We start from the raw sequence: 15,630 nt of genomic DNA on the forward strand, positions 1-15,630 counted from the left end.
CTATAATTTTCACGCAGGGACTGTATATCGCGATTAATATTAGTGTGAGTGATCACTGCGTTAAGCATTTCTATGGAGTTTTCCTCATAATGAAGGAAGGTGTGAATCGCGAAGAACCATTGGATATCTGATTAAAAAGGCAAGGGCCTCCTCCACCTCAATCCTTTCCGAAAATGGGAGACAAAGAGCTTGAGTCGATCGATCTCTACGTGACACAGTTTTGTAGGACGCGTGAAATATTTAGGAAGCACCGCGAATGTCTCTATTGGCTCGCGTATATTGTTCCCCGCCCACATCCGCAACCCTTCGGAAAAGTCCTGGGCGGAGGCACATCAGTTTGCGTTAGAAGTTACACTCGAAACTAGGACTAGAATAATTTACAAGTCCCTGGAACTCGGTAAAAGAACAATTCACAACTCGGTAAAAGAACACCTTGGAACTTGCCGAAAGGATGGACTTGGAACTCGGCGAGGAAGCGAACTTGCTATTCGATAAACCGCTGAAATTGTTCGAACTCGTGTTAAACAATCTTGCGTCTTAGAATTCCGAATTTATGTCCATGCAAAATTGGCAGGAATTTAAATCGTTGCTCACACAGAAGAAAACAAAGAACCAACTCCCTAATGCATTCTGCGTAAATTTTGTTATAGGAACTACAAGGAATGATCACTTTCGAACATTTTCTTTATCTTTGAAACGCCACGGTCAGTATCGCTTTAAATATCTCCAAAGAATTCTTTTCCTCTTTGTTTTAAATGTGACGCACACATTGCCCCAGCGGTCCTCCCGAAATGCCGTTTCTCTTGTCCGACGGTTAAGCTTCGTGAAAATGAGGACACCGTTAAGCACCCCGGAATGATTTACCTCCCTTTGGATTATAGCGTTCTTATGTTCTCGCGCGAGCCTCGCCTACATACGTGTTCTTACCAGCACCCGTGCGTTAAAAAATTTATGGGAGGCGTATTTGGAACTGCTATTCGTTATCGACCGGTATTTACCGATTCGAATAAATTATAATACCTTGAATTATTGGGCTATCAATTCTCTCGCGACATGAATTTTCTTGATTTGCCGCGAAAATGATTGGGGCGTCGCGTAGTGGAACGTTTATCCCATTTAGAATGGCGGTCAGTATGTCTAAATACGAAATGTGAATAATAGTTGGATTATAGTCTGGTAGAATAATTTATAATGATTGTGTAACTTAGTATTTTAGCAATTTGATCCATTCCATTGGCAGAGATCATGGTTGTGTTCGGTAAGTACGTCGCAGTAGAATAGGTCTGCTTTGGCCAGACAGATTGTAACGTTACTTTTAAGTAACTCTAACGTTACTTTTTCTCACTATTATATCAATGGTTTAAACAACAGAATTATATATTCAATAACATCATTGTCACTATTAACCTTCTAAGACCCGTTTTTTTTTTATTTCTCAAAAAAGAAATTATATCCTGCTTATACGTGCATTCCTAAATTGATCAATATCTACTCTAAATAATATATATATAACTGAATCCTACAAAATCCTATAGAATCTCTGTTATGTAAACAAAATACTACCTCCTTTGTTTTCTTCTGGAAAACGAGGAAACAGTTACGAAACGAACTCGAACAATCATTCGGCCGTGTTCGCGCTGCGCCTCCTCAAATGCGGAGCCTCCCCACACGCCTTCGCCATTTTCTCTAATTCAGTTTGCAAGCATCGGTATGCTGCGTGTCTCGCATGTCTTCGAAGCCGTCGCTAAGTAACAGTTCTCGCGCTATTGTTGAAATAGGAGAATCCCGACGCGGGAGGCTCGCGGTACGCGAGACGTTTCGTGGATTCATTGCGACGCATTCCACGTCGAACTATTCGTCTTACGAGGTGGCATGCAATTTGGCGGCGCCGAGGATGCGACTGTCAGAAATCCGGACGCTTCGGTCACAGCTGGATCCTGCATATGTATTCGCGCACGCGACTTCACGCTTCCTCCAAAAAGGACAACGTTGAGATCGATTATTTCCTGCGATTGGTGGCATGGATTTTGTTAACGGGGAAATATCGTATTGTTCGAATGTAATTGAGGGGAGTTTAAGTCATCGTTTTATTGGGAAGGGCAGATTATTGGGGAGATAGGGAATTTTGAGTTTTGGGTTAAAGGGATCAGTAGTTAATTGAATGAATTGAGTGAAAAATTTCTTTTAAGGTGAAGTATTGAGTAGTAAATGAAAAGTTAGGTGGGGTTTAAGTTATCGTTTCGTTGATTTTGGAGTTTTTTACAATCTATGAGATATTGTATCTACAGCTAGATATAAATCAGGGAAAAATATTTTAAGTACGATTTTAAATAAGAAATGCTAGAGCAACCTATGCGATACATATGAGGCCTTGAGAACCAGAGCGGCTTAAGTAACATTTTTTTTTAAATTGGTTTATGGCCTAAAACGCATAGCTGATAGGATGTTTTATGGAACCAACGTGACGTATGTTCAATTTCCTCAATCATTAACAAATGGCAACATAGAAATAATTAAATGAAAATCATAGCTACTAATTTCTCTTTATGACTCAGTACCATAATTTTGTACATAGGCTACTCTGGTTCTCATCAAAACAAATTCCTAATAAACGTATGAATTAAATCTTACAAGCTCGCGAACTATGTAAATCTCAATCTATTCTCTGTAAACATAGTGTTCCCTCGATGGCCCATACAATAATGATCGTTCCAACTCGCGTCACTAACGGCGTTCGTCAGTATTCCACTGTAAAAAAAAATGAAGCAGATGACAAAATAGTTCCGTCGGAAATTGCGTGGCGGTTCGAATTTAAAGGGACGCGAGAACGTCGACGGAACGAGTTTTTGCGACACGATGTTTAAAATCACAATTGCACCCGGTTCTCGACGAGTTCTCCAAGAAGATTGCATTCGACGAATGCTTTCATTCTGTTCCGTCGACGATCCAATGCGATTTCTCGTTCCACCCGGTCGCCGGCGTTCCCTCTAAAAGAAGTTTATCGAGGCGGCTACTCCCACGCGCGCATCGAGCTTGCGCTTAAGGTTGCATTTTCTTAAAACTTCTCTAATATTTCCGGTTGGGCCTCCTCCGGTGCACCTTGTTAAAGTCCATTCCCATCGGCGCGACGCCCGTTTCTCGTTGCGCATGTTGACGAAACACTTGGCCTGCAGAACGCCATTAAAAGTTTTCATATATACTTCCCTGTGCATATACGTATATGCACAATACACGAATGCAGGACGGAATCAGGAGAATCGAGGAGGAGGTTAGGTTCTTTTCTCGACCGTGGAGCTTCCTTTAAACGTCTCTGACGAACACTCGAATCACTTAGTCCTGTAGAAATTCGACGAAATTATTAGTTTTCAATTTGTCTATTAGAACCACTGCCGCGTTCAAACAAATTATCCACTTGTTGCGCGTCATTAACAATTGCATTGCTTTCGTACGTTACGTTTGGGGAAATAAATTTACCATTTTGAGGGACTCAAACGAAATACTAAGGTTATTAAGTAAGTTTATGTAGGATTGAATATATTGCCCTTGTATTTTCATTTCTATACTTTGTTTTCTATTTACTCGTGTATACCTTTGGTCCATTTTTGCCTATGTTTGCATTATCTTCTTTATTTTAGTTACTTACAACCTGTACGTACCTGAAGAGGATTCATAAATTTGTCGACACTCATCCATAAAGTTAATGCGCGAGACTAAGCGTCAGACTCGTGTTTCTCGAAGACCATGCCCTATTTATTCGACGAGATTTACAAGACAGTTCTTATGAGGTGACTTGCATCTATCCGAATAATCCTCGCGGCGCCAAGAATCCCTTTTCCGGCGAAAACAACGCGCAAGAACACTCAAGAGTTTCAGCGAGGCATGCACTGTGTCGTTCGGTCCACTTTGGTAAGCGTTACTAATGAATGAAAATCCGGATTGAAAACTTTCCTGTCACCCGCGCCACTCTCGAACAATCGGCTTTGGTCCGTTTCTCAAGCACGGACGCGTCGGACAACAACGGTCTCGTTTTTCCATTCCTATTCCCTTCGTCCTCGTTTGAGGAATTATGCCACTTTTGCGGCGAAAAATGAACCGCAATGGTTCTACATAGAATGTTCACAGTGAACTTATCGTATTATTTATATGGAATAGTCAAAGTTAGAGTAACAGGTATGTCTAATTAAATGATGAATGCTTACTACATATTAGCTTGTAAGATATAAATATTTGTGATGCTTTATAGTATTTTTAATTATATCTGTAGAATTGAATTATGAAGAATAATACACAAGATTGTATACGTGTATAATACAAAGCACACTCTTATTTTAATTTGTACTTTTATTTGGATATAGTTGTCTGTTGTCGAAAATTATTTTTTAAAACCCCACCGTGTACTTTATTCACGGAAATAAAATATATTGCAAAAGGCTTACGGTAGCGTAGTAGAAAATTCGTGAAAATACGGTCCGTTTCGACGCCATGAAAGCATAATCCCTTAAAATAAGAACGTCCGTCCTTCAACTTCCGACGACTGCAACGTCCACGCCAGGTGAATACGACGCCCTATATACACGTTCTTCCCGTCCGTTTCACGGTAAATTTTCCCTCCCTGTTTCACTTTTCCACCTTTCGTTCCGCCTTTTTATTTCGTTTCGCTTATATCGGTTTCGCTTCCTTTGAAGCGATGGGAGCGCCGTCAGGTGTCCCGGCTATAATCCTTCGAACTGAACTCGAACGGGACTGCAGGAACGACCCCAAAGGTCGTGGCCAACGGCGCAGAAACGATTCCACGAACCGCACTTGACCGCTCTTTTATTTTCACGGAATTCCACGGATCACCCGATTCGCTAAACCCCGTCCACGGTGGGATTGTCCGACGGCGGACAATGTGGAGAAAATTCTCTAGATTTTAGTTGCGTCGCTGCATCTGGCCCCTGCATCACTCGTTCCCATGGTCGAATTATTCAGAAGCAGGGCGAATAAAGGACCGAGGTATTCGAAAATGGTTACGCTTCACACTCGATACTAGAGCCTTCAAAGGATCGTTGAATATTCAGATTTTTGTTGCGATTTTAGCATGTAGAAATCTTTAGAAAGGGACGCGAAGAAAATAAGATTATTGAAATTTAGAAAATATATGGGGTACATTCTGCTGTGGGAGTTCTTAAAACTTCGATTTCATCGTAAAATTGTTGGTAATCAACGTCAAAAAAGGTGTTAGTAACAGGGAAAGCATGAAGCATGAAGAGAAAAGCAAATAAAGAATGTCATCCCTTAACGTTTTCCGTTGCCTAAATAATCAAGTCTCCCTTGTGTTAGATTCAGAACCAGCACATCACCTTACGCGCAACCTTATACGAGCACCCAATAAATACTTCAAACAATTAATGAATGAAAAGTGTAATAAATATTCTTTTTCCCCCAACCACCGCCAAAAATTGGCCACTTTCGAGCTTTCCTTTCCTTCGCCTTCGGTTTAATTCCGAGGCCAACGCGAAATTCCACGACACCCGGGCGAGGGGGGTACTCACCAGCCAGCGTTACACACACAATAGATAATTCGAACGAATTACATCGTGGACATAATGCACCCTAAATTAGCAAAGAATCGCGGACGCGTTGCAACTGCATTTCCGGATGCTGGCTCGCGAGCAGAGAAAGGCACTTTGAGAGCGCTCTAATTCGGTACAGAAAATAAATTGTCGGAAGGTGCTCGGCCGTGTCTCTCCTCCCTTCGACCCTCCCCTTTCAAGAAGCACGCCCAGGGACTCGATGGGAGAGAATGGTAGGGCGAAAAACGAAACGGAAACACGGCGGAGTTGCGTGAAAAAGCAACGGGCGGAACGGTAGACCGAGTGAGAGAAACAGTGGAACGGGAGGAACAGGGGCGATGAGACGGGGAAAAGGTGCTCCCTTTTGCGCAATTTGCCCAAACGTAGGAGCAAATTTTCCCAGTATACAAAAGCGCTCGACGTTTTAAAGCACGGGGGCCACGACTTTAGCGATTGTCGCGTACTCGCACCATCTACCCATTTCTCTTCCTTCAGGACCCTCTGCCAGCCTCCCCCGCAGGGCTGACGCCAGAGTAGCTGGAACCCTGAGTATTATACGGTTGGATACCACGCGAATAATAATTTAATACGTTCGAAATCTTCAATTATTAATTATTCATTCATCAGAGAAATCCTCACTTTGTGGCTTGTTTGAGAATTGCCGTGGGACTCTCAATTATTATCAATTTTAAAATAGAAAATTTCGAGACATTTTGTGTATACAATGACACTTAGAATACTGAATTGCCTAGTTCATAGCAATAACGTTATCTCCATGAACACGTTGCTCGCCGCGTCACCTATATATGAGTGACAGTGTTTTCCACTGAAGAACTAAAAGAATTAATTATGAGAGTTAAGTGTCAAAGAAAATTAACTTAAATAAAATACTTGAATTTCGATGAAGATACAAAAATAAGTACCACAGTAAATGTTTGTTTATGTAGTTTCCAATAGTCTGTACAAAAAATTTCATTGCCGTAGAAATTTTCAAAAATGTTACTCTGACAGTCAACGTGTTAATTAGGGAATTTTTCCATACCTTGTCAAAGCACCCCTCGTGCGAATTGTGCCCAAACGAAGCGTTCGTTTTCAGTGGAAGTCGATCCTGACTCCTCGTTCGCGCGTTCAGTGGCGTTAGAGGGTTGCTCGAGTCGTGAAACCACGTACAGGGTGAATCGAGACGAACGAACACGAGCATACGTCGGGAACGTACGCGCGTCCCCCGAGGCTCGCGTTATTTTATGTCGCTTGTGACTCGAGCGTCCCCCCAGCCCCATCCACCCGTTTCCGTTTCCATCACCTGGCAGGCATCGAACGAAACACGAAGACAGAAGCAACGGCCAGAGGGTGAAAAGGAGGCGGAGGCAGAGTGGCGTTCTATGAATACGTTTGGAAGTTCAAACGACTATGTGATTTGCATGTGTCTCCGAGGTGAAGCGAGCTGACGACGAAGGGTGAGTTGTACAGGGGTGCGCGGCGCCCCCTTTCGCTCTAACGCGACAGTCCTGGCGTCGTGCAACCTGTTCCGTCTGAACGCAACCGATGGAATGGCGGAACCTGTATTTTTCTTCGCTCCGATGTCGCTTGCGCTCCGAAGGAACCCCTCGAAGATACTGTATTATTCACTGTGCATATAGACACGCGCGTAATTAGAATACGATTTTCTGAGGATGGCTCCCTCGAGTGGCGTTCGACGTTTCTTGGTAATTATTTCCGACTAACGAATCGAAAGTGTTTTTATCGATTATATCTTGGGGGGTTTTGTTAGGTGATACAGTGTAACGAAAATGTTCTGTGCGAAGATATTGTAGGGGTGGTGAGCTCGAGGAATAATATATACGGGGATGGGAAATTTCGGATATTTTGTGTGCTAGGAAATTAATGTTGCATGAATATTTATCTAAAAATTTATTCATTTTTAATATTTAACTGAATTGCAGAATAATTTAATAGCTTGATTTAAATTCGAAAATGCTGAAGATAATTTCTGAATTTGTTGCAAAATTGAGAGAAAAATTACGCACACGAAGGAAATAATTTCATTTGTTTGCAAGATTAAATGAAAATCACGCAGTAGTTAAATTTAATCGCTATGAATCCTTTAAAGGTGACTGTTTGGTACAAATTATCACTGAAGTATTAATAAACATAAGAAAATCATATGTAACATTTACTTTATACAACATAATATTGAAAATATAAACACGTATAAACATTTACTTGTGTTAGGCTACATTACTCAATTTAAATCTTTAAACCATCTTTGAGAATTCTTTTACTATTATACGTATAAAAATTTGTAAACGGTACTCTCCAGAGGTTTCCAGGATGTATACTTTGTACGATAACATCTTCGTCTTAATATTGTATTAAGGGTTGTCGAACCAGCTTAACTCGATTGGGATAACGTATTCGATAGATTGGAAACCCAAATAAACATACCGACCCGCTTCATATCAGTAATAGCAATCAGAAGCTCTCGACGTGACTGACACGTGAATGGACAGTAGAACGTGACCTGCTTATGGTCAGACATACTCCCAATATATCTGTTTCGACCTGGGCCAGCAGATACTTCTTACGATCTTCAAGGGTGACTAGAAATGACCTAGAAAGGTTTAAGGATGAAATTACGAATCGAATCTCTCCAATAAGAAAGAATTTGGGAAAAATTATTTTAATCCAACCAAGTTTTTCAACAACTTTGTTGAAAAGTAAATAAAAATTAAACTTAACGCACGAGACTCGATGACCCAGATGTACCAGAAACTAAAAATTAAATGTTAAAATGTGCCATTGAACTAAAAGACGACAGTTTCCTCGCAGACGCTGGAACTAAAAAGATGATCCGAATGAATCCTAGCGCACTCCAAGGTTTGTATGAGAAGTGCTCCGAGGGAAAGGGAGGGGGGGCGCAGTATGTAATTGCAAAGCGGAATTTATCTCTACGGTAAACGTAATCTCTACGTCAGCTCGCGTACAAGAATTCCGTTGCGGAGGTCTCCTCCCATCTGTTGCAAACCGTCCCAAGCATCCAGAGTCATCGTTGGCTCGGAGTGCACGGCCACTCATAGGTGCTTTAAATCGCCGTTCGCCGTGAAAGGAGCGCACAAATCATCAAGGATGCTTGCGACATCAGTGCTTGTAATTCACCGCGTACACGTGCAGTTCCGAACGATAGGTCGAGGAACGCATGAATGCCGCCCGAAGACTCGACTCTGAATATTTCATTGAAAGTTCTTACAATTTCGGAGCGGTTACCTCGACTCGCGAGATATATTTGTTCCCTTGAATCGCGGGCGTATCCAACGAACATGTAAAAAGGGAAAGAGATCGCGTTTCAATGCAAATTGAATCTCGTATTCCTGTTTTCGTCGCAGATCTTTAAAATCCGCGATGTATCTTCTTCCGAGAGCGGCAGCCATTACGGTCGCGAGAAGAGGAAGAGCAGGATGCGTGGAGCACGTGAATCGAGTGAATCGAGGAGGGATGGCTCTTTTCAAAAATTGATTTTTATCTAGCGTTTTTATGCTGCTTGGTGTTTTGAACATATGTGCACCAGAATATTCCGAATTTTGGAAAGAATATTTTTAAAGACGACCATTATGTGTCGACTAAAAATGTTTCGAAATGATCGATAAGGGTTGAACTTTGACTGAAATTGAAAAGTATCGATGCCTGTACACAAGAATGAACGAATGTGGCAAATAAAAAATATATAAAAAAATGTGGTGAACGACTTCAACCTCAAATGGAGGAATAGATGGATACTAAGAGGTACTCATATAAATATTCCTATAGCTGGATTAATGTTTCTTACGGATGGATTAGTAACGAACCTTAATAGTATCCACAAACTGGTGGTTTCCATCAATCTCCACAAGGGTAGCGATGTTTATTGCCAGGATTCTTTGCTTTATTTCCGCGGAGAGCAAAAGCGTTGGAACGACTTAACCTGCCAGGACGGCTTACTCGGAAGGATTTCCCTAAGAGGATTGATTGAAAGGGAAAAATAGGGGGACGATTTAATCGACCAGAAGTGAGCTCGCGATAGCGAGGCTACTGAAGCCAATGAGAGGACGTACAAGGCCGACTCTGTTAAATTTTAGCTAAAATCAGAGGTTCCCCATGGGTCCTATTAGTGCATTATTATTTATTCTATTCATAAATGATAGAGAATAATATTTATAAAATCTCAATGCTTTATTTGAACTTCCCAAAGACAGACCTTTTAAAATAAGATGAAAGCTATATATTGGCACGACGGTAATAATTCGATTATGAATACAGGTAATAATATATTTATAAAAATTGCAGGCTCGTATTCTTGAGATCAACAACGATTGATGCGTGACTCGCCATTCGCTGGAAGATTTCACGATTGATCCCGAAACGATTGAAAATGCGTCTTCCGCAAGAAGCAATCGGACCGTCGATCCCTTCTCATCTCGATAATGTAAATTTATTCGCGCCGATTAATCCTTCGCGCAGGATTACATCCGTCTCTCCGCGGACTTGTTCCAACTAACGTGGATTTTTAACGTCCAACGAAAACTTTAATGGGAAGATTATAGCACTCGGAAGAATATCCTCGTGGAACATCAAACTCGAATGAAATTGAAACACCGACGGAATAGTCGGCGGACTAATAAGCGTAGCGATTGGAAAAGTAATTAGAAAATAATTATTTGTCTTCGTTTTGAGTCACTGACTCCGATGGAAGCGAATAGGTTAATGAACAAAATATTGGAATGTAACTGAGGATAGGAAGTAAGGAATCGTACTTTTAATGAGGAAGAGTCTTTAAAACTGCTCTTAAAATGGCGAATCAAACACTAATTTAATAAATACTCGATGGCAATATGTAACCAAGATTGAAGAAAATGATTTATCTAATATTTTTAACTGCTACGGTACGAATTTCCCGATCGTTTTGCAATACCGAGCGACTCATTCACGAATTCACGCCTCTCGTAGAAAGTGTCAAGGTAGTTCACCATTGAAGTGCTATCGTATGCCGTTCAAAATGGAAGTTTGCTGTCGCGACAAAATGTCTTCAGAAAGGAGTTCATCGAGCCAGCCGCTATAGATGTCAAATATTTCGCTGAACGCTACAGAATCGAAGTATAATAAATCCAATACAGCAAAGAGCAACAAAAATTCCAATTTCGAGGTTCTTTAATATCCGTTCCATTCGAAATATCGATCCCGGCGATACCGTATTAATATTCATCTACATATATTATTATTACAAACGCGAGCTGGTTGCGGTGCCAAATATACAGAGTGATCGAATAATACCAGGACAAAAACAAAGTATCAGCATCTCGGAAGAATCGATTCTTCGGCAAGAGAAAATAATTAAGAATTGAATTCAACTTTCGAACTATTCTATTTTCATAGATCAGACTAACGCCCATCTAGAATAAAGGGTCATTTAAGGACTCTATTGATGTTATATGAAACTGTTTTTCCCCTAGTTGTATGTCTTGTACACATAATTCTAATATTTCTAAAAATTAGCAAAATAGATTGAGGCTTATCTGGGTTAAAGTGTCCTGTTTTTACTGGTTCACCCTGTATATCGAGGCTTCTCGCGTCGACGACGCCAGCTCGATCATTGAATTTCATTACTCTGAATAGATTCGACCGACGAAGGAGTATGATCGAAAGATTGAAAGCCCTTTATAATACCCGAGCCTTATTAACCTCTCGAATTTACATTTCCGCGGCGCGCGAGCATTGTGCGCCAGAATCGCGAAACGTCATCGAGGGGCACCGATTCCTTTCCCCGCGCCTCTTCCACCCACCAACGTCCGTCCATTGTACCCAATTCCACTGCGAATCCAAAAGGCAGCTTTTAACCCATTCGCTGCCGAATAAAATTAGTTGCATTTGTTATGGATAACCCAGAAACTCTATATCTACAGTAACATACTTTAATTGTTTGAAATTGGTTTGCACTTCGTGTAAATAGTCTAAAGATACGTTCGGTATGTATTGATAATAAATCACATGAAAAAATGAGAATTAAATGGTATGTTTCAGGATCATGCAACCAATCGTTGGGGATGGAGTCTGGTCGCATACCGGATTCAGCCATCACGGCGTCCTCGTCGTATGTGGCGAACGTGGGTCCACGGAATGCCAGGTGAGTATTTGTGTTAAGTATCTTGGATAGTATTTCTCTTTGGAAGCTCCAAAACATTTTTCACAATTTTATTTACATACGACTTCGTTTTCATCGTATTTTTCAAGCTTTTTCAAGAAAGCTTGATTCACACATGTATACCTCCCTACATGACAGTTTACGATAAATTTAAAATAATATATTTAACATGTGTGCATTTTAGTTATAATCTTGCAGATGTCCAGAAAGTGGGACCAAAATTCGAACAGATATTTAGAATCGTGAAACATATATTTATATATGAATAAAAACGAATGTTAGGTTGAAAAGTTCCATTAACATGAGCGACACATTTGGTGTGTCATCACTGATTATTTTTGCTCTTATAAAACATATTTTTAGAGGGATTGTGTTTTATTCAGGTGTGATTTTTCTTGTGGCGTTACATTAATTTGGCCACGTCCGTACGTGGCGCATTAAACGACGTCGCGACTGACTTTCCGACGTGTCGCCGCCAAGAGGACGGATCAAACCGGCCCGCGACAGACACGCTTTCCACATTAACTGTCTGCCACGGAAGCTGCTTGCTCCTCTTTCTCCACGTTCCACCCCCGTTTGCTCGTTTTTCTTCTTTTTCTTTGTGCCGTTTCTCCGACTCGACCTTTCAACTACCACGGCGTTCACGAACGGATGAATTTTTATTTTAAAATAACGGGCGTTTGGAGTGAATGTTTTTAAATGATAGGGGTATCAAATATTTTCCCAGGTGCATCGTAGCACGAAGACGCTTGTGTCTTCCATGGCGATCAACATTTTTCTACGAAAATTGCGAGGAATATTATTCGAAGTGTGTTTCGTTTAACAGATATATAAAAGAACTAGATTAAACATCTCGCGTGATCATCAAAAATTCCCTCTTGTCGGCACTCTTTCAATTCCAAGACTATTTTGACCGTCCACAAAATTTGTATTTAAATACAAACATCAAAATACAACTAAAAAGGGAATCCTTTGTTCCACAAAAATTGCAATCAGAGACATAAATTAATACACATATTTCACCTCCGACGAATACAAAATCTCGCCTCAAATTTCGTCAAATAAACGTGACAAACAAATTCTTCGTCTCGAATAAAAATTTTCTAGCTCGACTACTTTGCGTGCAGTTAATTTTGCTTTTAATCGTGTTCGACCAATCATGGTCGACGCGTTCACGGATGAAATTAATCGAAGGCCCGGCGCCGCCTCGCTTCGCGCGACGTCTGCGAAAACTGGTAGAGGAAGAGCTCTGTACGCCCACCCTCGGAACGGAGTAACGCGCGACATTGGCAGCTTTGAGGGAAAAATATTATCCCACAGTAATTGCGTTGTTATTGGGTAAATGCGGCACAAATGCAATTCGCGTGATCGAGTATCGAGCGCGACCTTGCTCGCCTGCTGAACGTGTACTTTTCGCCGATTTTCCCTGGAAAACAGGACTCGCGCTCGTGTTTGAGCGATTACACGGTTTTGGCTCCGATTCCGCGTCGCGCTATGTTTCCCAACGGTGTATCCAAGTGGATAACCGAATGTATCGTTGGCTGGATAGATGGATAGGTATTTATTAGCCTGTGGCAACGATATACCCTACGGACGTGAAACGAATCGGTATATAATGGGTTACGATCATAATGTAGTGCTGGATCGATAGTGACAACAGAGGGAAAAGAGTAATGGAATAGTCGCTTGAGAGGTTTGGAAAATTTAGGGACACTTAAGGGATTTTTTAGCGAGGAAACTAATGAACGTGGCGATTCTTAATTTTGTATGTATATTTGTTTATACCTTTCCGAGGTATAGGAATTTTGTCAATGCTATTAATAGATTTCTGTTACATGACTTAATTGTATTGTGACTGCGTCTCGAGATGAGTAAAATAAAAATAGAATTTCAAGTTTAGGATGAAATACTGGTTAAGTGAGTTAATAGAAATTTAATTGTTTAATCGAATAAACATCATGGATAGGTTGTTACTCGTTGGTTTTATTCGCCATCTATTAATCGAATGAAATATATTGCCTGTGTCTGATTGATACGAACGTCGTCTACTTGAACACGATCCCCAGTGAATTCAGTAGTAGTAACCAGACTGTGGTCAGACAGGCGAAGGCGCCTTGCAAGCGAACACCAGTCGAACAACCTAGCCTTCAAGGGGCACGTCAAACGCTGTCGTAAGTCGTAACCAAACCGTGAAACTACTCGGAAATGTTGAATTGCAATAAATGCATACTTAATAAATTTCTAATTAAACGATTAGGATATTCAATTAGTAAATTCCTTAAAAATGTTCAACATTATGAAGATACGCGATTGTTTCAGTGTCCAAGTTCCTAAAACATGTATCAAACAATTTTCTAATCATCCAACGAATACAAGGTACTAAGTATAGTAACAAGTACTAAGTGTTAACTACTCAGCCAATAGACGCAGGAAAAACGCAGGGCGAGTATCTGATCAGCTGGCAAGTTAACTTCGTTATTAGGTACGAATAATGGGAGGGCCGATAAGTCGTGAAAGTTTAGCGGAGTTCCGGTCGAATCGATTTAGGACGAACGTGGAACATCGACGACCGAGGGGCTAGCGGAGGGCAAACAGAGAAGAGAGACATGAAAAAGAACTGAATCCCGGATTCGGTGTTTGAGTACACTTCCCTCGGAGTCGGAGAAGTTCTTAAAACCGGCGAATGGCCTGGTGAATTGTTCTTCCCTGTTCGAACGATTTCTTAATGCCCAAGGAGGGTTATAATTGTGACTAGGTAGCCTATTCGCTCGATGAGTTTATGAAACGTTAACTCCTCGATAAGGATACATTTTTCTCGAAGTATAATCAATTTCTGATGGTATAATAAAAAGTTTTCATTCCTAATATTGTAATTTACATTGTACCAAATACTACTCTTTACGTGAATTCAAAACTGGGAACGCATTTTGTACTCGTCAATATTCTAAAAAACACATAAGGTGTTAAGAGGTAGAATTATATTAGTAAAGTAATTAATCAATTGGTATTTTTCATTAGGAATCACTGGATGAGCCGCCAATCCCCATTTTCACGGTTCTGGTTTAATAATAACTGGTTTATTATTCGATCAAATCGTATGAACAAAATCACATACTACCTTCGCGAGTGTGCTGTTTAACACAAAAATTTTCAATTTGGTACGTGACGTAATCAACTTCAAAAAAGAAAGCTCAAGTATTATCTATTTTTACGAGTGGTACCGCTCCAGGCTCGCCCAGGGCGCGAGCCGAAATATAATATCAATTAATTATGTCTGTCCAATTCGAGGGAAAAATTACCACCGGTCATTGTAACGGGAGATATGGTGAAACGATCCGTGAATCGAGCGCGGACGAATTTGACGTCGCTACATTTTCGGTACGATTATTATTGTGCAATTTCAACCATTCTCCATGGGAAACGAATTTTCAATGGAAATGGAAATTGCATTTACATGCCTCTTTTAAGCAACATCGCCGCTGAAATTTTAATTCTCGATACCGGACGAATCAATATTTTACGCGTTTCATCCACCGATTCCGAAACTGTTTATATTTTAAGAAAATTTCGTCGATAATAAGATTCACGAAACTGTCGTTTTCATGCTCTCAACTTCTATCACTCAAAAGCTTAGTAAACCTTTGAATGTACATAGCTTTAAATAAATTCACAATTAAGTCAAACAGAAATACACTAAATTTGAAACTTCGCTCGCAAGAAAATTTCCTACCACTTGACCCAGTAACGAAAAAGAAGGCTATGCACGACTGCCCCAAACGAGCTGAACCGTTTAAGCACTAAAGAAGTTGAACTATAATCGTATAGTATCCCTTTAATAACATGACCAAACCTTGAAAAAATTCTGATTAAACTTCAAAGCTCCGCGAAGTTTTTAGTGAACCC

General features: G+C 40.6%; 1 protein-coding gene across 2 annotated transcripts in view; it reads left to right on the forward strand.

Annotated features, from left to right (window-relative positions):
* The window catches only part of LOC128872155 (discoidin domain-containing receptor tyrosine kinase B-like), a 120,229-nt gene that overhangs the window by 76,971 nt on the left and 27,628 nt on the right, over positions 1-15,630 (forward strand). For both annotated transcript variants that reach the window (XM_054114565.1, XM_054114566.1), the window contains exon 3: positions 11,607-11,709. In XM_054114565.1, coding sequence (XP_053970540.1) covers positions 11,607-11,709 — 103 coding nt within the window. The remainder of the gene's footprint in view (positions 1-11,606; positions 11,710-15,630) is intronic.

This window comes from Hylaeus volcanicus, chromosome 2 (genome assembly GCF_026283585.1).
Source record: "Hylaeus volcanicus isolate JK05 chromosome 2, UHH_iyHylVolc1.0_haploid, whole genome shotgun sequence".
Classification (NCBI taxonomy): domain Eukaryota; kingdom Metazoa; phylum Arthropoda; class Insecta; order Hymenoptera; family Colletidae; genus Hylaeus; species Hylaeus volcanicus.